The sequence below is a fragment of the Pseudopodoces humilis genome, chromosome 1 (assembly GCF_049639895.1).
Source record: "Pseudopodoces humilis isolate 2021_Gansu_Grassland_sample_001 chromosome 1, ASM4963989v1, whole genome shotgun sequence".
Lineage (NCBI taxonomy): Eukaryota > Metazoa > Chordata > Aves > Passeriformes > Paridae > Pseudopodoces > Pseudopodoces humilis.
In genome coordinates, this window is record NC_142200.1 from 109,607,507 (window position 1) to 109,632,378 (window position 24,872).

At 39.7% G+C, this 24,872-nt stretch overlaps 2 protein-coding genes across 2 annotated transcripts in view; one reads left to right on the forward strand and one right to left on the reverse strand.

Moving 5' to 3' along the window:
- Window positions 1–9,307, reverse strand: METTL6 (methyltransferase 6, tRNA N3-cytidine). Its single transcript, XM_005519152.3, has 6 exons — window positions 9,169–9,307; window positions 7,143–7,526; window positions 6,316–6,450; window positions 4,943–5,113; window positions 3,093–3,234; window positions 1–409 (listed from the first exon to the last, which is right to left on the reverse strand). Exons 2-6 carry the CDS (start codon window positions 7,422–7,424, stop codon window positions 252–254), a joined length of 888 nt encoding a protein of 295 aa, XP_005519209.1. The 5' UTR covers window positions 7,425–7,526; window positions 9,169–9,307; the 3' UTR covers window positions 1–251.
- EAF1 (ELL associated factor 1) overlaps window positions 9,254–24,872 on the forward strand; it is a 20,859-nt gene continuing 5,240 nt past the window's right edge. The window contains exons 1-4 of the mRNA XM_005518994.3: window positions 9,254–9,386; window positions 12,430–12,524; window positions 15,883–16,019; window positions 18,543–18,709. Coding sequence (XP_005519051.1) covers window positions 9,284–9,386; window positions 12,430–12,524; window positions 15,883–16,019; window positions 18,543–18,709 — 502 coding nt within the window. The 5' untranslated portion in view covers window positions 9,254–9,283. The remainder of the gene's footprint in view (window positions 9,387–12,429; window positions 12,525–15,882; window positions 16,020–18,542; window positions 18,710–24,872) is intronic.

Consider the following 24,872-nt stretch of genomic DNA (forward strand, 5'->3'; position numbering starts at 1 on the left):
TCATCCTCCAACAATGTTGCACAGGTTTTATTTTAGAAGCAGGAATACAGATGCTCAACAGGCTGCCTGCATCACTAAACTGTCTTAAAATTGAATTAAATATTAAATTGAATTAAAATAGCATTCGTATTTTGTATCCTAAGAAGGAAACCAACAAGAGATACTGGGTGCTGTCATTTTTGGTTCACCAGAAAGATGAGTACACAGCTGATGTGCTAGCTTCCATTTCAAACAAGCAATGCTGCTGCTAATCAGCAAGAACTTGTCTCACTGAAAGGCTTTTGAAATTTGCTTTGAAGAAAAACTCTTGGAACACGCAAGTCTTCTTTCCTATTCACAGTTTCTCGCTGCACATATTCATTGACCACTTGCTCATATCCCTCAGCCTTGAAAAGCTGAAATAAGAACTCTGGAAGAGAATGGAAAAAAAAAAAATAAATTAAATATTATGTTTAAGCTATTTTTAAAACACCAGACAGCATTTATATAAGCATATGTTCTTATGTGTTACAGCATGAAAATCACACAGGCCTTCAGATTTCAAGCTGTTCTATGTGGGCAGACTGCTGAATAAAAATCAATAAAGATCTCCTTTAGAAACATCAACCTAAACAAAACAGCTTGTAAAACTGGGGCTTAAGCTAGTTACTCAGTTGAATTTCCAAAAATTGCTACATCTTTTATTTTTATTAAGCCTTGCCATTCTCATTGTGACTGATACCAGTGCATTTTCCCTTTGTGCAGCTGACCTTCACTAGCTGAAGACATCACTTACCATAAATATTTCAAAGGTAATCCAGCTGTGCAGATGCACCTCTGCTCAGGGGAGAATAACACCCTATGGTACATGCAATTGCTCAACAGAAAAACTGACAAAATGGCAAAGAGGATATGGTGGTACCAAGAGTCCACTAAGCTGAACTGAAAGTATTGTCCATAAACAAAAAAATTTTACTCAAAGCATTTCTCCCTTAAGGAAGGCAGAAGCACTCCACTAACAGTGAACTAACCTGTGCAGCAGAAAGGTCTGCTCATGCTATTGAGTCACATTAATTAAAAATCATCCTTTTTCCTTTCCTGCACCTCAATTCACTTACTCAGGCAGCAATTTCACAGTAAATTTAAGCTGTTCTAAACTTGTGTTACTTGATAGAAAACAAAGACATTTCATATTTCACTGTCCAGGGGGATTAGCTTGATCAAACAGTGATCATGTGGGTACAGGAAGCACCACTAGAGATGGGTATGTTGAGGAAGATGAGACCACCCACTTCGGTGGCACTGCAGGATTGTATCAACCAAAGCCCACCATGGCTGTCAACACTGTGTGCTCCTGTAAAATGGGGGACCCACACCAATGAAATATAAACAAACAGCACTCAATTGTGGACCTACTGAAATCTTATTGTAAGGAAGTTGCACATACTTCATAATACAAAACTACATCCATTCATTCCTCCACAGATTTAGCAGTAGAAGTACTACTACTACTAAGTACTACTAAGTAGAATTAGAAGTAGTAGAAGAATGGATTTTCTTCCCTATGAGAGAAATTCTGTGTTGTTATCCGAGGCCAGACATATTATAAATAAGTATAATTCAAATCACTCCATGTAGCAATTACTTGGTGTACCAATGTAGTGCAAAACAAATGAAAAATAGCAAGGGTTGCAACTTCTGTGGAAATGATGGGAGTCATGTCTCCAGTAACAAAAGAATTCTCAAGCATTAAGCAATGTTTATATGAAAATCAGCTAAATGAACGAGATCATAATGATTAAAAATGGGAGTAGAGGTGATCTGTGAGACAGTCACAGACCAGCCCATGGAAAAACAATTGCTCACATGAGCAATATAAAAAAAAATTCTCTCTTTTCTCCTTCCTTCCTCTTCCTGGTCCCTATCTCAATTCTTCTCCCAAAGGAAACATGCATAGTAGCAAGGAACTCCTTATTCAGAAACTATTCTAAAACACAATAAAAATGAGATTTAAAATTCCACTGCTAGGTCAGTCCCTTATTTGTTCCCTTTAGCTTCCATTCTCTTTGTAACAGCTAATTGTTTAAACAGAACTAAACATCACTCAGTAAATAACAGCTCTAGAAATGCTTCAATGAAGCTGTAGCACAGCCTGCATTATCTTAGATTTCATCACTGTCCTATGAAGAATAGGGGGAGCTCAGGCAAGATTAATGTTTTTTATAAATCAGAAGCAATTAGGTAATATGTTATGGCATAAAATATGAATAACATTTACTTGGCTCCAAATCGATCTCTTCAGTGGCTGTATTTTGCTTTAGACTAAGAACAAAGAGCCCCACAGAAACAAATTCACAGCTTTTATTACATAACGCTCCACAAGTGATAGGGGGGAGTAATGAGTTTAGCACGAGGAACCGGGAGTTAGAAGCTATAGCCGAGCTATAATCCAAATTCATTGTGAGAGTCTAAGCAAATTCCTTTGTATCTCTGTGCTTCAATTCTCCACCAGTAAACTGCAGTAACCACCCTTCCTCCTGAACCATTATGAGCACTGAACAAAAACTAAATACTGTATCACATGGAAATGTTTTTTTTGCATTGTCTTCACTAAAAAACAAGCCCTAGAAGACAGACTGACCACAGCTAGTCAGTGCTATCCCAGCAGGATTTGTACACAAGCTTCTCAGTGCTGCAATTGCGGTTCTGCTTTTAGAAGTCAATAGACCTCATCCTGCTCACCAGAAATAGCCCTGCACAAAGAATGATGCCAAAAGAACCGCTTACTTGCTTCATGAAGATGATCAATTCTCTTACTGAACATAGGTCTTTCCCCCTTAGGTAACAAATCTGAATGAAATGCAGCAAATTCAGAAACTGCTGCTCTTGGAGAATTACAGCACATACAATAAGCTTGTAAACAAGAAAGTGCTCCACAAAGTTCTGCCAGTCTAAATAACTGCTTCTTCCCAAAAAGGATGGTAAATTAAATAAACCACAATTTAACAGTTCATCCACACAAAATAAAATTTCCATGGGCATGTTGGCAGTTCCCTGGAGAAAGTTGGAGCAGAAGATTCACAGAAATGAAAGCACTCTACAGTATATCTTACCTTCAGTAAAAAAATACGATCTTGTCCCATCTTGTCTGACATAGAAGTTTTCCCCAAGTTTGCTGCCAGATTTAAACCTGAGCATTGCATGATCGTACAGGCCATAGTCTCGGAACAGGACACACTTGCCTGGTTTTAACACCTGTCACATAATACACACATGCTTTAATAAGCTAAACAGATTTAGTCATATATAGGTATATCTATTTGTGTACACATACAGACACAGGTAACTAAGACAAGGTAGACTAACACAGTCAATACAACAGTGAGATAAATATCTATATCTACATCTATATGTAGACATAGATATAGATAGATAAAGATATAATTCATTCTCTGTGCAACAAAAAAGTTGTGTAAAAACTGTATTGACTCTTAAAAATGTTTCCCCATGAACAAAAGAGTACAACTGGTTTTAGAATACCTGTTCGGGTGCTGATCAATTAAATTAGAAACACTCTTCAAACACAAAGAAAAGAAGAAAACATACAATTTAACAAAAATTCCCAGCTTTTTCTGTTGACTATTATCCTGTTTAGCATCTGATTTTGTTTGATGGTAAACAATAAAATTTAGAATATCGTGACACTTCTTTTTTCATGGAGAAAGAAGAATGTTGCAATATGTTGAGAAATAAATAAGAAACTATTCTAGGAAAATGCATCATGGATTTTTTTTTAATTGCTTTTTGTCAAGAAAGCAAGCTATAAAGAGTTTAAAATTTATATATACATGGTCATTGCTCATGCTGATTTTAGATATCTAAATATTTATATGAGCTAAGAACCAATCCCGATTTTGGAAAACAAGTGGAGATATACAAAAACCCCTTAGTACTACTTTGTTAAACTACTGATAATAAGCCAAATAATATCAGAAAATACAAGACCCTTAATACACACATATGCAAAAATAAAAAAAATACGTTGACTGTTTTCCTCTGCAGTCAATACATGACATCTCAAGGAAATTCAGAACAATCACAATTCAGGTTGTTTAAACTACCCTTTAGATGGGCCTATCCTAGTCTATCAACTGACAAAGACATTTTGGGGGGCTAAGTCTCTCTAGATTAATGTTGATTTCTGAACCTCCACTTCTAAATCACCACAGGTTAAATACATTTAATAATACCAGCAACATCCTAACTGCAGGTCACTGGATCTCTGGAAGTTAATTCTGGCTCACTATCATTCACACCTTATGAACACAGACATCTCTGCAATATATGAACATCATTCATAGCATTCAACCCACGTTACAGCTTTAAAACCATAGAGTGGCCTGGGATGGAAGGGGCCTGAAAGATCACCTGTTTCCAATCCCCCTGCCATGGGCAGAGACAACTTCCACCAGATCAGCTTGCACAAAGCTCAATCTAGCCTGGCCTTGAACATTCCCAGGAGTAGGGCATCCACAACTTCTCTGGATAACCTGTGCCAGCACCTCCCTAAAGAATTCCTTCCTACTATCTAATCTAAACCCACTCTCAGTTTGAATCCATTGCCCCTTTCCTTGTCAGTACATGCTCTTTCTTGTAAAAATCTCTCTCCGTCTTTCCTGTACACTACTTTCAGGTACATGAAGGCCATATTTTATATATCTTTTTGTTACACTGATGGCATGAATTAAGCCTCAATCCAAACCATTTCACAATACCAGGAGAAAAAAAAAAAGGACATTATAAAACATATTTTAGTCCTGCATACTTAGTGAACTAACAAAATATATCCATGGAATATAATATGAAAAACCACCATTACAAGAGAGTGATTTTCTCAAAGAAAAAAATGTACTTTCAAGCTAAAAAGAAGTGGTTTAAAGGCAGTAAATTCAGCTGTTTTTACCTTGTAAATGTTCCTCAGGACAAGATGCATTTTGTCAGGATGAATGGCAGAAAGCACAAATATAAGCGTGACAACATCCACGGAATCTGCTGGTATATTGTCTAGAAGATCATCTTTGGTAAGATCACACTGGAACACTTTACATCTTTCAGTACTATATAAGGCATTTTTCTAGGGAAATTAAAAGAGCAAGCTTTCACTGAAAATCAACAGCATTTGTTGCTACAATAAAGTAAAAATCTTGTGAAATTCATCAGTAGAGAGACATAAAACACAGTGACAAGAGAATATTAACTTCCAACAGGTGGCTACTGCAATCAGAAATTCTTTGCTGCTAACAGCAATAGTGAAACTACAACTAGTGGAATAGTCTGTTCCCGTTAATTTGAGAAGGAAAGTGTATTAAGGCCATTCAGAAAACATACCACTTCTGTTTTACTCCTGCTTCTACTGTTTAAAGAAAACATAAATACTACTGAAAGAAATTACTTATTACAGGGTGATGAAAGTAAAGCTCTTGATCTACAGGTAGACTGCAAACAATTGGGGTTCCTGTCACATAACCTGCAGCTGGGCTGCTGTAGCCCTCAGTTTTGCTGTGGAAAAAAAAACAACCTGGTCTTGGCAAAAAAGAAGTTCAGAAAGAGCTGTGGAGGCAGATGCTGTTAAGTCATCCAAAACCCAGGGTACACACTCAGCCCAACCTCATCTTGGAGTGCAGCCACAACATCCCAGGAGCTGCTGCCTTTTCTGTTTGCCACAGGTATTTCTTCCCATCTTCCCCATGAAAAATGCTTTCTGGGTCTTGTGGATCTTGGTAACAATGCTTTCAATTAATAGATATATAGAAATTTACCTGTCATTACAAACTTATTAAAGACTTTTAAAGCCCAAAGCTCCCACCAGCCCTGCTGCAAGGCTCAACTTTGGAGTGAAGTACCCACTACTAAGTGTAAACATACCTACTCCTAATCAGGTCACAAATTTCTTTAACAATAATTTTCCCAGCCTTGTTTTCAGGGTTCTCCTTGGGACTCCCTCTATTAAGGGCAAGATTCCATGACAAACAAATTTTGCTTATACTGCACAGTCAGCAGAGACATAGTAGTGCTCCCAAAAAACACTATCTTCATAAATCATTCAAGTAATATACAACAATGCTCTAATTTGACACTGAAAAGCCAAGTCTTGAGCAATGATTTGGCTTCCTACATAGGATCTCCACTGAAGTGCATCAGTCTCGATTTTTTTGGCAATGCACATTCTACCCTTCTTACAAAAAGGAAGCCAAGAGAAGCCTGTTGTTACAGTCATTTGGAATTTTAGAAGCTACTAAAAAACACTCTGAAAGAAGTTTCAAATATCACACCAACCTTCACATACTCAACAGCTCTAGGAGAGAAATCACAGGCATATGCAAAAATATTCAGATCTTCTTCTAAGAGTGGAAACAAGCAGTTCCCAACCCCACAGCCTGCTTCCAGAATGGTCAGTTTTTGATCTGCAAACTAGGGAGGAAGCAATACAAGACAAAACATTTGTTTTCTCATCATATGAGCAGAGACACTCTTCAACCAGCATTTTAAAAGCTATAATCAATTTTAATTATGATTCTTCAAAAAAACCAAAGTAGACAGGCACTGCATAATCTGACACTAAACAGAGACATCCTGATTTCTGCAAAATTAGAAATAATTTTAGAACATATTAATATTTCTTCAGTCATCTACTCCTTAAGTAATCAACATACTTGTGCCATTTCTGTCTTGTCTTTGATTCAGCTATAAGGAACAATAGATGCATCTGGCTATCCCCTTAACTGTGTTCAGCAATTAGCCTGCAATTCTGGATGCTTTTCTTTAAAGCAGTGTACTGAAGTGCACCAGCTTGCACACAGAGAGACAAGCTGTCTACTTTAGGACTTAAAAACCAAATATTCCAGACTTCATTCTCAGCATCCAGGATTCTATGAACAGCATCCCCATCCAGTAAGGGCCAATTATAAACTGAAACTGAACTGATGCATCTGATTCTGAGAAGTCATCTTTGATATTAAAAGAAAATACACAGGGCACTGCAAACTTTACATATGTCAGCTCTTACCCAAATGGCTTTGTTCTAAGTATTATTAACTCCCCTGGAAAGAATTTACTGGAAACAATCAATCCCATCTTTTACAGCAGAATTGTATGGATCTCACCTCACGACACGCCTTTAACTCTTGAAACTCTCTGGTTGTCCAATGTCTGTCTTTGAAGAAATTGGTGCTGTTTCTTTTGTAAAATAGATCCCAGTTCTTCTGTGCCTCTTTCTCCAGTTTTAGTTGTTTGAACTCAGACACCAAAACCTGATCTTTTTCCAGTTTTTCTGCTTCTTCTGGGCTAAGGACTCGAGCACTATGGCCTTTTTTTTGGAAAGCACCATCTTCAGTAGATGTTGTTACTATATTTAAGCAATTAGCTGACACCTTTTCTTGGAACATCCTAGATTCTTTCACACAAACATGAACACCAAAGACCCAACGATGATATTTTTTCTTTAGTGTATGGTTCCATCGCTTAACTTAGGTAAAATAAGTGAGGATCTAGAAGCGGAATTAAAAATGAGAAATAATTACAGTATGCACTTAATACAACTTTAGTGATCTCTCCTACCTGATGGATTTACATGTCACCAGATTTCTCCTAATTTCAGAAAACCTTAATTTAAACTAAGAACCATATACGACATCACACTGATGTCAAAGTCAAAGAAGATACTTCAGAGTCTCCTGGTCTTCCCTCTGCATCCTAAAAAGCTACCCAACAAGAAAAAGATGGTGCAGCTCTAACTTTATTTTCACTAAAAGAGACCTGAGAGGGAAAGCAAGGGCTTTGTTTCTCATTAACCTCAGTTAGAACACTTAAGAAAAAAAGGTTACTGAAGAACAGATGACATTTAAAAGTCACATTAAAATTAATGAAGTTAATTCAAGTGTATTCATGTTAGCATTTCTCCTTCCTGCTCTCAGCTCTGAGAAAATACTGCTGAAAACAACAGCATTTATAACACCATGTCACCTAAAGAAGAGGACAAAACCAGTACTGTGGCCAAAACACCAGGGCTGGCCTGTGCCAGCATCCCTCCCACTGCCTCCTCCTGAGGATTCACACAGGTTTTAGCAGTCACACGTGGTTTTATTTTCAGAAGTTAACAAAAAGCTTTATTTCCAGCATAGGCTGGAAAGGGACCCAGACATTTATTCTGATGTTAAACTGGTTCTGACATCTGCCTTGTCATAAGCATGCAGATCCTCCAGGATGGCCCAGTGACTCCCAGGGAAGCCTAGGTAGCAAACACACACCACTCGTGTACATCAGGGCTCAGAGCCAGGCATTGGTGTCAATTTACCAAAAAGGAAACGAGAAAAACACAACAACACACACCCTAAAACAAACAAACAAAAAAGAGTAGTACTCCACTTACGCATTTTGTCCTACGATAAAATACATTCTATGAGACATATAATGGATAGTTAGGTACATGTTATATATGCTAGATATGATGCTATCATGATATATACATGTCATGATACAAACACAAACATAAAATATGTAAGCGGGTAAATGAAAAAAAGAACTGTCAGAATTTGGTCCAGTTTCACAGGCACACCCCTTTTTCCACCAAAAACAGCAGAAGAGGTTATGGAGAGGAGGGTCCTTTGAAAGGATGTCTCTTCAAGCAGACCATATTCTCAAAACAAACAAACAAAAACTTAATCATCAAAATTTCTGCCCTATTTCTACACACGCCTATATTCTAGGCACGCTCCATTCTTTCCTCACAGAGCGAGCGAGGGAAACAAACAAACGCAAGCCAGTCCTTTCAGTGACGCGTCTGCTGGGGTGGGAAGGCAGCGCGATGATAACCTCAGTTGCAACAGCCCATGCTTAGCTAAAGAACCTTTTAAAGGTGTTTAATCCAGAGCTAAGCCCACAAACATGTAACACCTCTGTGAGATCCCCCGGTCCCCCCACACGGAACCGGCTTCCCTCTAGCAGCTCCTGCTCCAGCCTAGCCGAGGCTCGGATACCACGGTGGGGAAGGAAAGGAAGGCCCCTCCAGTCCTGTCCTGCCCTGCTCTGCCCTGCCGAGGGCGGGGAGCTCCGGGCTCCCACCTCCCCGGGGACCCTCCCCCGGGCAGCAGCCCCTGCCCGGCGCCGGGCCCCCGCCTCGTCCCGCCGTACCAGCCGCCAGCCCCGGAGAGGGTTCCCGGAAGGGAAAGTCAAGAATTTCCGGGAGGACGCCGGGTGGCAGCGCACGGAGGAGAGGGAAGGGACCGGCCCGGCCGGGAGCGGGGCCATGAACGGCTCGGCGAACTCGCTGCTGGACAAGGAGGAGCACCCGCTGCAGCTGGGCGAGAGCTTCGAGCGGCGGCCCAAAGCCTCCTTCCACACCATCCGCTGTGAGCGCCTCCCCCGCGGCCGCCCCTTCCTCCCCGCTCGCGTCCCGTCCTCCGGCTGCGCTGCTCCTTCTGCCGCGCCCACCCCACTGCTCTCCTCGCCTCGTTCGCTCCGCCATCGCGGGGCTTGTTCCTCACTCAGCGCCTTTCTTACCCTCTTCCCTCCTGCCCTGTCATCTCCCGTCTCCCCCCTTCCCTCCTATCCCCTCATGGCCCGTCTCCCCCTTTCTCCCCTATCCCCACATGGCCCGTCTCCCCTCTTCCCTCATGGCCCGTCTCACCTCTTCCCTCCTATTACCTTCAGTGCTCTTCTCCTCCCCTTTCCCTTCCGCCCTTCTAGCACCTGTCTCCCCCCCGTCCGCTCCCTCAGCGCCCGTCTTTCCTCTCCACGAGTGTTTTCCCCACAGAGGGGTCCAACCCGGGGAGAAGGGGAAGGTGGATGCTGGCAGGGAGGAGGTTTGAGCGTGTTAGGCCAAGGCGAAGGAGCAGATTTAGAAAGTTTGTCATTAATCGCTTGGAAGCATAAAGAGTTCCCCCCGTAAAGGGGTGGCTTTGCCATTTTGTTTTGTTCTCTCTGGCAGTTAACTGCAGGACAGATCCCACCACAGGCCCGGCCTGGAGAGGCAGCGGGAGCATCCGGAGTTTGGTTTTTAACTGGGTATTTTCCTGATGAAGCAATGTGTAGCCCAGCAGACCTGTCTCTGGCTGTCCCGACGCCAGGCAGCTGTCGTAAATCACTGTCCCGGGAAAGCAAGCAGAAAGGACTCAGACATAAACAGTAAAGCCTAATAAGTGCAAGATAAATCCTGAGGTAGATTGTTTTGAAGAGGAACTCACTATATTGTAGTATATATTGAATTCTGTGGACAAGAAATCTGAGGAAAATGAATCCAGTTTTTTTTTTTTTTACTAAAATGACTGGTAAACCATCAAGACTAAAAGTTACAAATACTGAACTTTTAATTCAGTATTTTTCTATAAAAGGGGAATTTACACAGACAACAGTAGGATATTTTGGTTTATGATGCATAAATATAGGCCTGGTCTCATTACCCATATTCATACACCACAAACAGTAGTTTCAGGGACACTGGTCACCTGCATGCCTGGTCCTGTGTGAGTTAAACCCAAGCCATATCCAGGTGGAAATATACTAGATTTCTAGAATGGAAAGTGCTTCAATAATCAATTTTCCAAGGGATTGCAAAGCCAAAGCTCTTCAGACTACAGCTGGAAGAATGCAGTTTTATTTCAGAAGATATTTCTGAATGCTCTGTTTTCCATCTCTGACTTTCAAATGAGATTTCTTCATTGTTTTGTTGTTTTGGTTTTTTTTCCCCTAACTGTTGTTCTGAAATTATTTATCTGGGATCCAGCATTATATTATTTCCATAATCCTCTTCACACAAACTACAATGAGAGGATTTTGTAGGCTACGTTTGTTTCAACCTTCTTAAAATACTTCCTTCCTTTACATCATAATGGTTTTGAAATACTGTACTGAGAAACTGGATTATCCTTGGAAAACACATCTTAAAAACATTAGATTTTTAGGAAAAGAGCTGTGGGTATATTTGGAGGGAAGTATGTGCTCTAGTTCTACATGAGGATTAGCCAAGCACGTGCTAACAAAATGAAAACAATCAGTTGAGTGTTTGTTTAAAGTAATTCTGTATTGCTGTAGCTAAGAAAGAAGTCTGATAGTGATATTCCTCTTAAGTTAGTGACTGTGCTGTTGAAACTCTTGATCCCATTTTGGCAAAGACACTAGCTCTTGTACAGCTGGTTTGTTTTATTTAGCAAGCTTGCACATAAAGTAGGTGGGAAACAATAGCTAGAAACAGATTGCTCAGATGAAATTGAAGGCTATGATTTGATCTGGCAGTTAAGGCATGAGGATTAAGTCAAGTGTGTCTGATTCTGCTTGTTGTGCTGTCAAAGTAAAACCCAATTAAACATTAACATCCTCTTAACGAGAATTTATTACAAGCCAGGGTTTGGGTTCTTTTTCCTGCAAATGTTTTTTTCATAGTGGAATTATATTTTAAATTTGTTCTGAGGTATTAATTTCATAACTAATGCAGTAATTAAAAGCCTTGATCATGAATATAATTGCACCTCTTCAGATGCAGGATTGCTAGAATTGAATGCAAGCTTTTTTTAAAAACAAGCACAGAGCAAACTAGCCTATATCTGTGTGATTTTATTTCACTTTGTCTAAATCCTCTCTCAAGATATTAGAGGTTCTGATAGGTTTTTTTTCTGTTTTTTTTATGGCTCACCAGCACAACAGAATAATGACAGAAAAATACTTTTAACTTAAAATGTTCTCAGTTCAAATGCATGCTTTAAACAGAAGTGCCTTGGTTGGGAGACAAAGCATTCTGTACAACAGAGCAAAAATACCTAAAACAAGTGTTAGTTTAAAGCCAGTACAGTGCCTCTCCTTAGTGATACTTTGGACCAGCATGGAGATTGCTGAAGTAAGATCAGCGCCTCTTTCTTTGCTCAGAAGTGAGAGCTGAGATCTCCTCCACCCATGTGTAGCTTTTAGCACCATTGTGGAGGCGAGATGGCTGTTAAAGAGCCTGAAATATCTATCTGTAAGACTAAATGAGTGGGTGTCATTAAATTAGTGTTTTTCACAGAGTGAGTCCTCAGGTTTGGAATTGGCAAGAGCTAAGCAGAGCCCAGGGTTTTGGAAGTTGTTACTCTCTTGAATTTGGTACAGTTTTTTACGCTGGCCTGTAAAACCAAGTGCCACTCAAAGCCAGGGGTTTGGAGAAGTCTGCTTTTGGTGTTCAAGCGCATGATCTAGAACCTTATTTCCTTTTTAAAAAGAAGGTTCAGAATACAGCACCACCACATGACTGGGTTGCTTCGTATAGACACAATGTACTGGTGTGTTATTCCACCCCTGCTGTAAACACTGTTCTGTGTTTTACCATTCCCTGTAATCACAGTAAATGTGTGGTGGCTCTTTGCAGGGCACGTTGATTCTTCTGGCAACTCTAACAAATGTAATCACAATTGTTTTCCTCTTTAGATGATTTTAAGCCAGCATCAATAGATACGTCTTGTGAGGGGGACCTGCAAGTGGGTAAAGGAGATGATGTTACCATCACTTTGCCACATATTCCAGTAAGTCTGTTATATATGTTCCCCTGTTTACTCTCCAACAAATTTGCAGTGTTGTTATAGTCTAATGTAAATGCTATTTTCACTTTTTTTATTAACACTGTGGCTTCAATATTTAAGCAGCCGGACTTGTAGTTTGTCCTTGCAGTCCTTAGGAAAGGACTGTACAGTTGGATCTTTGTAAAGGGCTGTATTTGTGAGGTTGCCAAAATTTACTTAACTTTTGGTTCCTTCCTCTCTCCCTCCCTCCCTCCCTCCCTCCAAAGACAAGGAGAATTTTACTATTAGCTGAAGCTGTACACCTGGTTCCCATCCATTTTTAGTGCTATGGTTTGCTGAAGAAAGGCAATGTAACTCGGGCTTCAGTCGAGCTTGGATGTTCAGAACCCACAGGCAGACCTGTAAGCATGTTCCTGCCCTTAGTCAAGCATGTACAGATAGGGCATAGAGGGTTCTCTGCCTTTAGCTTTATCAGTGGAAGCAAGGGGGCAGTCCTGGTGAGTGGCCATGAAGTAGTTTCCCATCCACTTCCTTCCCTAATGATGCCATAAAGATCTGCTGTGTGAAGATGGTGGTCAAAAAGCAATAAAACAAGTGATCAATCTGTTTATAGGTGCAGCTGGTTTGTAATTGAAGATTCAGTGGTTTCCTTACCAAAACAAAAGGAAGTGCTCGTGTGTTGGAACTGGATTTGTTTATTAGCTGAAATTAATGCTATGTGTCACACCAATAAACCACAATTCACGGACATCAATGGGTCTGGTAGCTGCAGGGGGGCACCAGTCAGTTTGGAAGCTGTGTGTCGGATCCTTTTGGTATTGTTCATCCCAGCAGGCCCATGTTTTTAATTGGTAGGTGATGGTACTGTGGTAATTCTCACTGAATGAAGCTGTAGCCTGCTTCACCCTGCTCCTGTTCTTTATGTGGCTTTGGTCACCTTCACTACTGCAGGAGGTCACATACTGGTTTTTGTCTGTAGAAAAGATGAGTGTGGTAGTGCTACTGGAGAGTAGGTAACAGCACAACTAAGGGCAGCATTCATCTTGGATTATTTGGAAACAGTGTTGCTTATTCATTTTTTGTGTTGAGCAGCATCACTTGTAATGTTCCTTTCCAAATCTCTGTACTGAGGAGCTCAATTTGATTCTCTTCCCCTCAGTATGAACAGCCTTGAGCTTACGGTATGCTCTAAAGGCTGAGGCAGCCAAGACACTCTGTCTATGTTGTTCCGAGGCAGTGCTGCCTGTGTTCTGGACAGAGAGCTGGAAAACACTTGGCATACTGGAAAAGAATGAGAGGTTTTGAGATTGTTTCATCCCTGACAAGTTTCACTGAATTTCTTGGATGCTTTGCTTCCCAGTTGTCCAACAATTGGATAGGATTCAAATTCTGAGTTCAGGTTTTCTTTTTGAAATTGCCTAATCCCTGAGAGCATCTCTGATAATTTGTTTGGTGGAAATACTTTGGTGTCTCTTGCAGCTTGGATGCATTGAAGTACTATTTCTGTATGTGGATTTAGTGATTTTAATACTTGAAAAACAGTCTGGATTGGGGAAGGGAAAATTTCTGTTTGTTAGCATACTACAGAAGAAGATCATAGAATATCATGAGTTGGAAGAGTCCCCACAAAGATCATCGAAGTCCAGCTCCTAACCCTGCACAGAACAAGCCCAAGAATTACACCATGTGCCTGAGAGCATTGTCCAAGCACTTCTCAAACTCTGTCAGGCAAAAAACCCTCACAGGTGAAAACAATTCCTCCTGTAATCAGCAAAATTTGTAAGCCACTGTTACTTAGGCACTAACCTAAACCCTAAACTTTTAAGTAGAAGAGTGGGACTTAATTTGCTTAAGCACTTATATTTCTACTTCTTGTTTAGCCAAAATCACAGTCTTTACTGAGTTAAGAGGCTTCTGGGTAGCAGAATGGTAGCCAACAAACTTTGATCAATTTTCATTATGTTTGCATTTTATATTTCCTGGCTTAGTTGTCAACAGCAAGCAGGATTTGACTTTCAGCTTTCTTTTTACTTTCTTAAATGTTGTTTTCCTCTCTTAAATGTAGGAACGATAAAAATGTAACATGCCTTTGAAGACTAGACTTTCCTGAGACAATTTCCTTTCTGAATCATATTTCTGAATCTCTCTTACTGTGTCTTTGTTCTGAGCTCAGATTTTTCACACTTACTGTTCAGAACCCACTTTAAATTCAAATATATTCAATCTATTAGCAACATGGAGAATAGGAATTGCTTTCAAAGTAGTTAAAATGTGATTGTTCATTTTTGTTACTCTTAATAAAATACAGGAGACTGCAGGGTTTTTTCATTTTCTTCCTGATTTTGGTTGCTTTCCCACAGTATGTGCAAAGGTGCATATGAACATTTATTTTTAAAAACAAATTCTTTTATACAGTATCTATACATTACAGAGAAGCCTGAGAATATTTTGTAGCTGAGAACATAATCCCTTGAGTAACAGCTTTTTGACAGGGCCAAGTGTGTCCCTGCTGTTACGTGGTGATAGACCATGGATTCAGCTGGCTGTAACCTCAAGACTGAGTGTGTGAACCAGCCTGTGCATGGATGCAGTACAGCTGAGCATAATCTCAGCATTCCCAGTTAGCCAGTGTGCACCACCACATGAGTTTGTGGCCTTTATTGCTTCTCAGTCTAAGCCTTTAGATTTTTCAAGGCTCTATGCAGCATTGTGTGGACTTGGGGACTTTTTGGAAGGCATCAAAATACCCCATTTGCCTTTGAGAACACATTTCAGTATAATTGCATGGGCATATACATAATCTGACTTTGAAGAAGGCAGCTGTTCTTACATAGTTTGTAAGTGACAATTGCTTGTAAACCACTGTGAAAATACTGTCATATATATTTATGTAAAATATACGATGCAGTTTAAATTATTTTTCAGTTGACCACATATTTCTTTGGGCAATAGTTCTGCTACGCAAATAATTAGAACTTTATTTCTTATCCAAACCCATGATTTCCAGGGCAGAAACATCAAGAAGATTTCTGATACTTGTCAGGGACAGCTATGCAAATTTAGTTACGCTGCCATTTTGGGAATGAGAGCTGTAAATAAAGGCAGCCACGGAGAAGATGTTTTGTCACTGCAGAGACACTTAAAATGATGAAAGGCATAATATTGCTATGAGGAAATGTCTGATCTACTGCACATTTTCTCTGTATTTTTCTCTTCATGAATGAATATTTTCTGTAGGAACTACACATTAAGTGCTTAGCCTCTTTTTCAGAACAATTCATATGTTATTTTCTCTTAGTATTCATAAATTTTTGGACAGGGTAATATAACCAAACAAATATGTGCTTTTTCTTTGTACCAGGGTTCAACTCCACCAATGACTGTCTTTAAAGGAAATAAAAGACCATATCAGAAGGACTGTGTGCTTATTATCAATCATGACACTGGGGAGTATGTGCTGGAAAAGCTTAGTAGCAGCATTCAAGTCAAGAAAACAAGGTAAAGCTGGGGACAGGGTTCTTTACAGGATTAATTATTGCTGAAGTTTCTTACTAAGACTGGGTTTTGAAACGGAACTCTCTTACTTTGTAGTCATGTTTAATTACTAAGCCTTAGCTTTACATGGCCAATTATCATGCCTAAAAATGCAAATAGGAGTGTGAATCCAAGAGTAAAGAATTTGTAAATTCTCCACTGCTGAAATGACATAATTATAGTTTGCAGTGAAACACATGTATGATTTGAGGCTTTAGAAGCTGGCTGAAGGATGGGATGTGTTTCAGGAATCTCTGTTTAGCCAAAAAGCCCATGAAAATATTAGACTGTCAGAAGGATTATTGGACTTTCTAGGTTTGTTCCCTACATCTTCCTGTGGGAGTCATGATGTTTCAATAACATAGTCTTGGTGAACAAGAAACACTCATTCCCTTATTGGACAAGCAATATATTAAGTGGAACGCAAGTACAAAGCCTCCAGCTGGTGAAGGTGGGCAGAGCTGTAGAAATAATGGTTATGGTGTTTTGCCTAGAAGAATTGATGAAGCTAGAAATCCTTTCTGACCCAATACTCTTACTTTGCTGCACAAATGCTATGAAGTATGCAGCTGGAACCTTTATAGCAGTCCTACTGCTCTGCAAGTACCTGAAGTGTCTGGATCTCTCAGCATCACTGAACCACAGGTTGAGATCTAAAGAGAAAGCAGTCACTCAAATGTCTTGTGAAGAAGAAACTTAAATTTAGAAGTTTTACGTTAAAAAACGCTTTATTGCAGTGTAGAACCCTTAGCTGCTAAAACTACTAGAAATGTAGGTTGCAGCTCATCAGTAGTTGGCTGGATGTTTGCCAAGAATACCTTGAGTTAAAGGGAAATGGATTGTAACACTCCTCTGAGTCAGTGATGAGAAAACTCATCCATGTAGTATTCATCTTGTCCAGTAGATATGAGCACATCAGAGATGAGATTTGAGATCCCAATTTCTCTTCTGCTGGACTTTGTCTGGTGAAGCTTAAGTCAGAAGGGAGCAAGTAAGTGCAGGAGGGCCTTAGTTCAGTGAGATTTTGGTTACACTGAGTTCTGACTCTGGTGTGGGGAAAAATACTTCAATTTTTCTCAGGCAGAGGGAGGGTAGTAAAAAATTTGGGGATCCCTGTTTTGATGAACAGTGCTTTGCAAAGTCACTGATTTTCTGGATCAGAAGTGCCTTTTATTTTCCATGGCTACTCTGATCTTTAACGACCTGTTGACACTCTGTGGAAACAGGGCTTTTAGTGTTAACACCTTGATGACATTCACAGGGGAGTAACTGACCTTACATAAAACCACATAAAACCATCTGTAGTTCCAAGAGCATAATTAATAGTAGAAATTTTTGGCTTTTACCTTTCACTTGATACAGTGAGTATATTCCCAACTCCTCACTTCTGCTGTAGATCGACTGTAAACTGCATTAATGTGGTATCCAACAGCTGCATGTCACTGATGAATGAAGAGAGGGTTCTCTGTGAGGCTGAATCTAGAGTTCACTGAGGCACAGGGATAGCCCAGTAAATTCTCTGTGTACCAGCTCCAGTACCACAGGTGGTTTAGATGAATTCCCAGGAAGTTCAGCCTGGACTAGTTTAACTTACCTGGCAGTGGGATTAGTTTCCAGTCACAGAGTGTAACACTGCTGAGCTGGGACCCTCCTAAAAGAGAAACTGAGCTCTAATAACCACAAGCTACTTCTGTGCTGCACTGCATAAAGCCATAACCCCAAAGGCTTTGGTGTTACATAATAAATACACCACACCCTTTAACCTTATTATGATGTACTGTAAAGGAACCTATTTTGGGTTTGTGGTTGGTTTTTTGGGTTTCTTTTTCTGCCAAGGGTATTGACTGTTCTGCAATCTCAGTCACATCAGAAGTTCAGTAAATGGCAGAAATACCTGGTTTGAATTGAACAGGTTGGTAGTGTTATTCTGGAGACTATTTTCCACTAAGGAAACAGCTTAAACTGTTTTGAAAGGCTAACAGCAAATGGATAAAAACCAGGAATTAAATGCTTGTATGCTGTATTTAGCAGTAAGAATGATTACTCTAGTCAAGTTGACCTCTAAGAGTTTAGTTTGAGATGATTTAATTGCAAGTGAGCAAATTGTTTCTCTTGCTGTGATTGTTTTAAGCAGGATTTTGTTGTGAATGGATTTGTAGTTACTTTAAATTACTATGATTGATAAAAATACAAGTACTAATTGCTAAATTAAAGCTTTCATTGTTGTTCAAGTAGAGAATTTGACATCACTGAACCACATCTAGTTTTGAAAGTACATTTTGTAAGAGTGTTGCAGTGTAGTTGTATGTTTCTTTGTTATTGAAAGGAAGTGTTGCATACAGAAAGCTGTAATACAGTCCTCATCTTTGTAAAACAGAGTAGAGATCTGTACAAAAGGAAGTCACAGATGACGCATTAGCACAAGGATATTGAAAAAGCTGGACATAGTTGCACAGTACCACTGAATGTGTCTGGTTGTTTCTTCAGAGCAGAGGGCAGCAGTAAGATCCAAGCCCGAATAGAGCAACAGTCTGCCCGAGCATCTCAGCCTCCTTCACAGTTCAGAGCTCCAACCAAGCCAGCAGCTGGACCTAAAACTTCTCCTTTGAAGGATAATCCTTCACCGGAGCCTCAGCTGGATGATATTAAGAGAGGTAAAGGAGGATTTGTAGTTTCTTAAGTTTTGGTTGATTTTGTCTTTCTTCTTTATAATAAAAATGTTGGCTGTACAATTTCTAAAAACATTCGGGGATTCAAAGATGGTACTTGACAGCTGTGTTTTCTTCTTTATATCTTGTTTCTTTATTCATCTTACTGAAGCGATTATTTATTCTCTTCTACTAGAAGAGATATTTATACTGCCATCTTCTCTGACCTGAGAAAGCTTCCTCTTTCTGGATAATTCTCTCTCTTCCAAACTATTCCTCTGTTCTGAAAAGAAGAAAAAAAAATAATGTGAATTCAAAAACCAGTAGCTCAGTGCTGGACCTATTGCACAGGTGTATTAGGCCACCCCAACAGCACTGACAAAGCCTGATGGTCCAAGGTCTTGTTATGCAGTCAAGTCACTTGGAGAAAGTTAACCTGCACTGAGTAAGGTTGGTGGAATGGAAGGGCTAGGCAGCTGTGTTCCCAGCACAAGACAAGCTTGCACCATGCGAAGCAGTGCTAGTAGGGGAGGAATGAGTGAACAAACCTACAGCTTACCCTCTTCCACCACCACTCCTTTGCAGCTTTGGCACACTTGCCATATGGCTGCTAAACTTCAAGTAAAAAAGTACCTTAAAGAAATGACTGGCTCAACTCACTCTTCTGCTCAAGCAGCACCTTGTCTTCCTGTTCTTCTGTGGCTAGGATGCACTTTCTTTGCCCATGGCCTTCTTTTCCTACTGATGTGATATCTGGTTTTACTGTGGATAATACAGCCAGGATAAGGAAGATTTTAATTTTGTTTGATTCTTCTCTGGCATTGGTACCATTATTTTATTTTAAGCTTGTTCTTTCTGTCTGCTTTTCTGGGTTTCTTTCTCATTTTTCTCTGTCCCATATAGCTATTTTTGCCTGTAGACTTAGCCTGTGTTAATTGCCCAGATGAAGATAATTACTCAGCAGGGTATTTTTTCAGTTCATGGTAATCACTAGGTGACATTTTTGCTGCTAAGCTATGTGTTTGCATAGGTGCTGACTGGTCTCACTTTTCTGCAGCAGTAGTGTTTTCAGTACTTGGATGCTGGTCAGCAGCCAGAATCAACGTCTGGGAAATTCTGTTAGCTACACTTCCCTTAGCTGCATTGTTATTGTTATTTTCTGTGTAATAGGGGTAAGGAAAAAGATAATAGGTGATATATCAGTTTTTTTAATTCAATCAGTTGTGGGTTTTAAATGTCTTTTCCTGTAGGGTGTAATAAGTTACTTAACCTTTGGGGCACTCATTTGTATCCATACAGCAATTTGTAAAGGTTGTATTACAGTAAAATAATTACATTTGTCTGGGGTGACACCTATTCTAAAAGATAATTTTCTAATGGTTTAAAGTATAAGTCACATTCTTCAGAGCTGTCCTAATATTTTTTTTGCCACCTGATTATTTTTTATATGAAAGTGCCTCCAAATAAATAAGCTGTGGGGTTTTGTTTCCAAAATCAAGGATTAGAGCACCTGACTTGTACTAAAAACAGAACTTTAATTTGCTGCTTTACAGGGAGAACTGTACAAGGCCCCAGAAGAGCCAAAAGCCTGGGCAAGGGGTATTTTTTGCTTACAGTCTATAACTTTTTCCAGCATTGATGATCTAGAGTGTCAGCATTGCTAAACCATTTATAACATAAGAACCTACTTAGAAATGAAATGTAGACAATGACCTGTAAAAGCTGTAAGGTAGTCTGCAATCCTGTTATCTTCCCCTAATATGTGTTTTTATGAGCACAGACTTGAAAGTTCTGAAGAGCCTGTGTTCTTCCCATTCAAGCAGTAGCTTACGTTTTGGTTGAAATACTTCCTCTGTACGAGAGAAAGATAAACAGAAAGCTGAAATTCTGTGGATTTTGTTTAATGAACACAGCACAGAACTTAAAATTCCCAAAGGAGGTGCTTGAAAGAATCTCTGGCATGTTGACACTCTATTGCTTCCAGTATGCCCTACTTAAGGGTGTGGTGATACACACAGCCCTCATGATGTTGCACAGTAGTTTTAAGGTAACCCAGTGCACATTTCTGCTTTCCCTGGTACCCTCAGCTGTGCATTTCCACCACTCCCTTACCGATGAGCTGGAAATGAACTTTCAGGTAGGTCAGTTCTGTGCTGTTACACAGCTGTCCAAACAACAGTGTCTGAGGACAGAGCATCTGGGAATTGAACCAGTCCCTTCCTTTATGGACAGAGGCTTTTGGGAGGCTGTGTTGAGGGTTTTGCACAAGTGGAATCCTTTCCTTTACAAGCTTCTATATTGTCCTCGTGTCTGAAGGGAGCATAGGAGAGGGTAGGAGCTTGTTCTTTAGAACACTCAGCTACATCTGAAAATGTCTCATTAAACTGTGGACATTTGCACACATATACCAGTACAGCCATTTATTTGCACAGAATAATTGACATTTATCAGACATATTTTACCACACCAGAAATGTTTTCAACACCACTGACATAATTACAGCATGCAACATATTGATATATGTCAGTAATACTGAAAAATTACAGCATGCAACTTATTGATATATGTCAGTAATATTGACATAATTACAACATTTGAGAAAAAAGCCCACAGAAATATATTTCAGGTTTGAAGACTCAGTGCTTAAAAATCTGGGCAGATTTTATTTACCTGGAATGTAGTTGTGGTGTGTGAAGATTATGCCATAGCACTGTGTTTGTCTCTCAAGAACACCTCAATCAAATTTTCTGTGCATCAGTATAGAATACTGCCTGTTGTAGCTGCCATCTCCACATGCTCAGGGTGCCAGTATCAAGTTGATTTCTCCACCTTACATTCTGTTATTAGCAGTAAGTGCTCTGCTATAGGCATTCAAACTTAACCCTCCCTAAAGCTGAATGACATTTTTCTGGAAGTCCTTGGTATTCTTGCAGCCTAAGGTTAAGGCTTTAGTTAAAAAAATCTGCATAACCTATTGGAATTGAGAGAAGAAGTAGGAGCAGTTAAACACTGTTATGGTATTTGATGCTGAATATATACAGAAGATAGCCCTGTTGAGAAAGGCTGTTCTGTTTGGATAATTATTTCTGACCTTGGATTCATTTTTTTTTTTTACTCTGAAACCTGCATTGCCTGTCAGTGTAAAACAGTCATTTGGTTCTTCTTGAAAAAAATTTTACAGCAGTAACATGAAATGTAGAGAAGTTAAGGTTCCCAAAGCAGTGTCAGCCTTTTCAGATGATGTAGACTCAATTAAGGCAAGTGTTCGAAACTGCACTGTATGGAAAGCTTTTTAAAAAGTAGCTGCTGCACATCCTGGCTCTTGTCATCTTTTAAACTGCAAAGACGCATCGACATGAGGTGTTTGATCTTACAGCGCAGAAAGATCTAGGAAAGGTCAAATTCTTTCCTTGTTCAACTTAGAATATATGTACACATACACACACAACTATTTTAATTGGAAGCACCATAAAGAAATGCTTAACCCACGTCTTTAGTACCTGTAACTGTACTAAGCATAGCAGTCAATTGGGAAAATGCAAAATCGAACCATCATAAAGCAGACATGTTTTTCCTATAAGGCTTTGACGTCATCACTGGCTTAGTCACTGACAGTGTGAGACAAGAGTGTTTTGAAGAGAATTCCGTAGTGGTCCTGCTGAATTTCTCTTGATAGACTTCTACTGGTGCAGCAGCCACCAGAACATTAGTGAAAACAATTGCTTTTCTCTCATCTGCTCAGATAAGATATTTAGAATTATGGGCTCAAGGAACAAGAGACAACAGAGATCTGAGGGGAAGCTGTCAGTCAGCCTGTGAGGCAAAAGTTGACAAGAAGATGGGCTCTGACCAAGTTTCTACCTGTGACTACGGTCACTGACAACAGCCTTAACTTCCCAGTCCTTGAAGCTTGTGATACTGGTTCTGTTTTGGTTTTTCTTGCCTCTGTTCAGCATAGTGGGCTTTAGCACTACTTCCAAGGCATTCTCTCATTCCTTTCTCATAACCAAACCTCTTTTATGGGCTCTTTAGTTTTCTGCTTCCCCAGCAGAAAACCTTCCATTCTTCATTCTCACACTAATCTCCAATTCTGTTTAAAACTGGCCAGGGTAATCTTCCTTTCCCATTGGTCAGACAGTATCACTTCCCTCAGTTATTTCCTCACCTACTGTGTTGAGTCCTCACTACTTGCATAGGTTTGGGTTTTTTTTCCTTGTTCTCTGCAGTGTGTTTTTGTTTTAACTTTTCCCTCTCATCACTAATGCCTAAGATCACTTCACCTTCTTCACTATTTTACATGTAAGCTCTATGTTCTCAGACTCTGTGCCAACATTCCCCCATTTCAACCATGGACTCCAGTTCTGTAGGCATACGTGTGTAATTCTCAGGCACTTGTCCTGTATTAGATTTGTCTCTTGTATCTTTCTGCAGTAGGGGCTGTGATAGGTGATTGTGCTTGCTGCAATCCAGAATATTCTAACACTGTACTACCATCACTATAATTTGCAACTAACTCCATCACTACAAGAATGCAGAAATTTTACATCATTGAGCTGGGGGAAAAGAAGTTTAAACCTGAACATTTTAAAGAGAAAGTACCTTTTTTTCCTGGTTACCTTTCCTTTAGCTTTCCCCTATTAATTTCTTAGCCTTAAACACAAGGAATATTTATAATTTGAAATCCTCCTATGGGTAGGCTGAGAGCAGTGACTCACAGGTGCTCATTTGTTTGTGTACCAGACTCCAGGCCCGAAATGTATTTTTGAAGACTGTGTTTAAAGATTGTATTAAGAGGCAATAAGAGAGAAAGATATTACAGTACAAAGTAGTATCTGCTGTTGGCCTGCTGAATCAATACATGATTTTGTTGAATCATACTTTCTTGCTCTTCCAATGGTCTCAAGTCTTCAAGCTGAAAAGGTAGGTTTTACCTGGCATCCTGGTGAACTACACAGAGCACAGATGGTATAGGCAGGGATCTAGATTTAGGAAATAAAGTGGAAAAACAACACTGCTATCCTTAAATACCCAGCTGGAGTATAACTATAGCACTTGAAATTGAGCTTTAAACCTTGAAAGTGAAAAAGTGATTTTAAATCTGGAAAAAACCCCACAATTTCTCAAGCTCATGCTGAGCTAGAGGAATTCTCTCCAGCAAATATTGTGGAGGCTGAAAACTTAGCTGTTACTTTTTATTTTAGGCAGCCCAAGGAAAATGAGTCTTATTAAAAAAGGAACTCTTGACGCACATTTGACCTGACATGAATTACTCCCGGCATCAGTTCTCCATTTGTTATTTGTTACAGGGGTGATAATACCTCATCTTTCCCTTCTTTCATTCTTGTTCCTTTAGTCTGTGAGTTTTCAGGACAAGCACTATGGGTATAGAACTCAGCACAACAGAAGCCTAAATTTTGAGGGTTTCACATCCTATGCTTAATATATGTGTGGATGTTGTTCTCTCATGGAAACCTGCCAAGATTAACTGAGTCATTAAATACTCAGCCTTGTGGGTGGATGCAAAAGAGTTGTTCTCTACTAGTGTTTAGGCCACTTATAATTATGACAAATTTAACAATATTGTAAAATTTGGGGTGGCATACCTTAATAGCTCTTTAGTAACCGGTCATACGGCCGACACTGGCTGTTGCTGATGAGGCTGTTGTGCTGCTGCCATGGTGTTCTAGTGTTTCTTTCCACTGGAAACCCTAAAGTGGGCAGTGTCTTGAGTTGTGTAACTTCCTAGTTTCAGAATAGCTTCATTATTTCCTGGCTACTTGTAAGCTCTGTAGCAGGTTATGGTGTTTTTGCCACTCCCCAGTATGTGAAAATTCTCAGTAATTCTCACCTGCCCTACTGCAAAGTTATTTCCTGTCATCCATCTACTTCTGAAGTTTGTTTACAATGGGCTGTTTGACTGCACTAGAGCAGTTTCATGCATTATCTGAAATCAAGGCAGTTTCTGTTGCGATCATTTGCCCATGTCCATGTACCCAGCCCCCCACACACCATTTTTTGTATTTTCCAAAAGTTTAAATGTCACCAGCATCTAACAATTCAGATTCAGATTTTCTTGATCAGCTAATGTACTTTGTATGCAGACCATATAGCTTGTCAAAAATAATGAAGCTGAAAGTGCTTTTGGAAGTGTGAAGTACGTGAAAAATAA

Excerpts from the sequence above, each read along its gene's own strand:
- METTL6 (XM_005519152.3), bottom strand. The coding sequence starts at position 7,424 with ATGTTCCAAGAAAAGGTGTCAGCTAATTGCTTAAATATAGTAACAACA. Across the intron at positions 6,451-7,142 it reads AGTTAAAGGCGTGTCGTGAG|TTTGCAGATCAAAAACTGAC; the intron begins GTGAGATCCATA and ends CTTCCTCCCTAG. Across the intron at positions 5,114-6,315 it reads GAGCTGTTGAGTATGTGAAG|AAAAATGCCTTATATAGTAC; the intron begins GTTGGTGTGATA and ends TAATTTCCCTAG.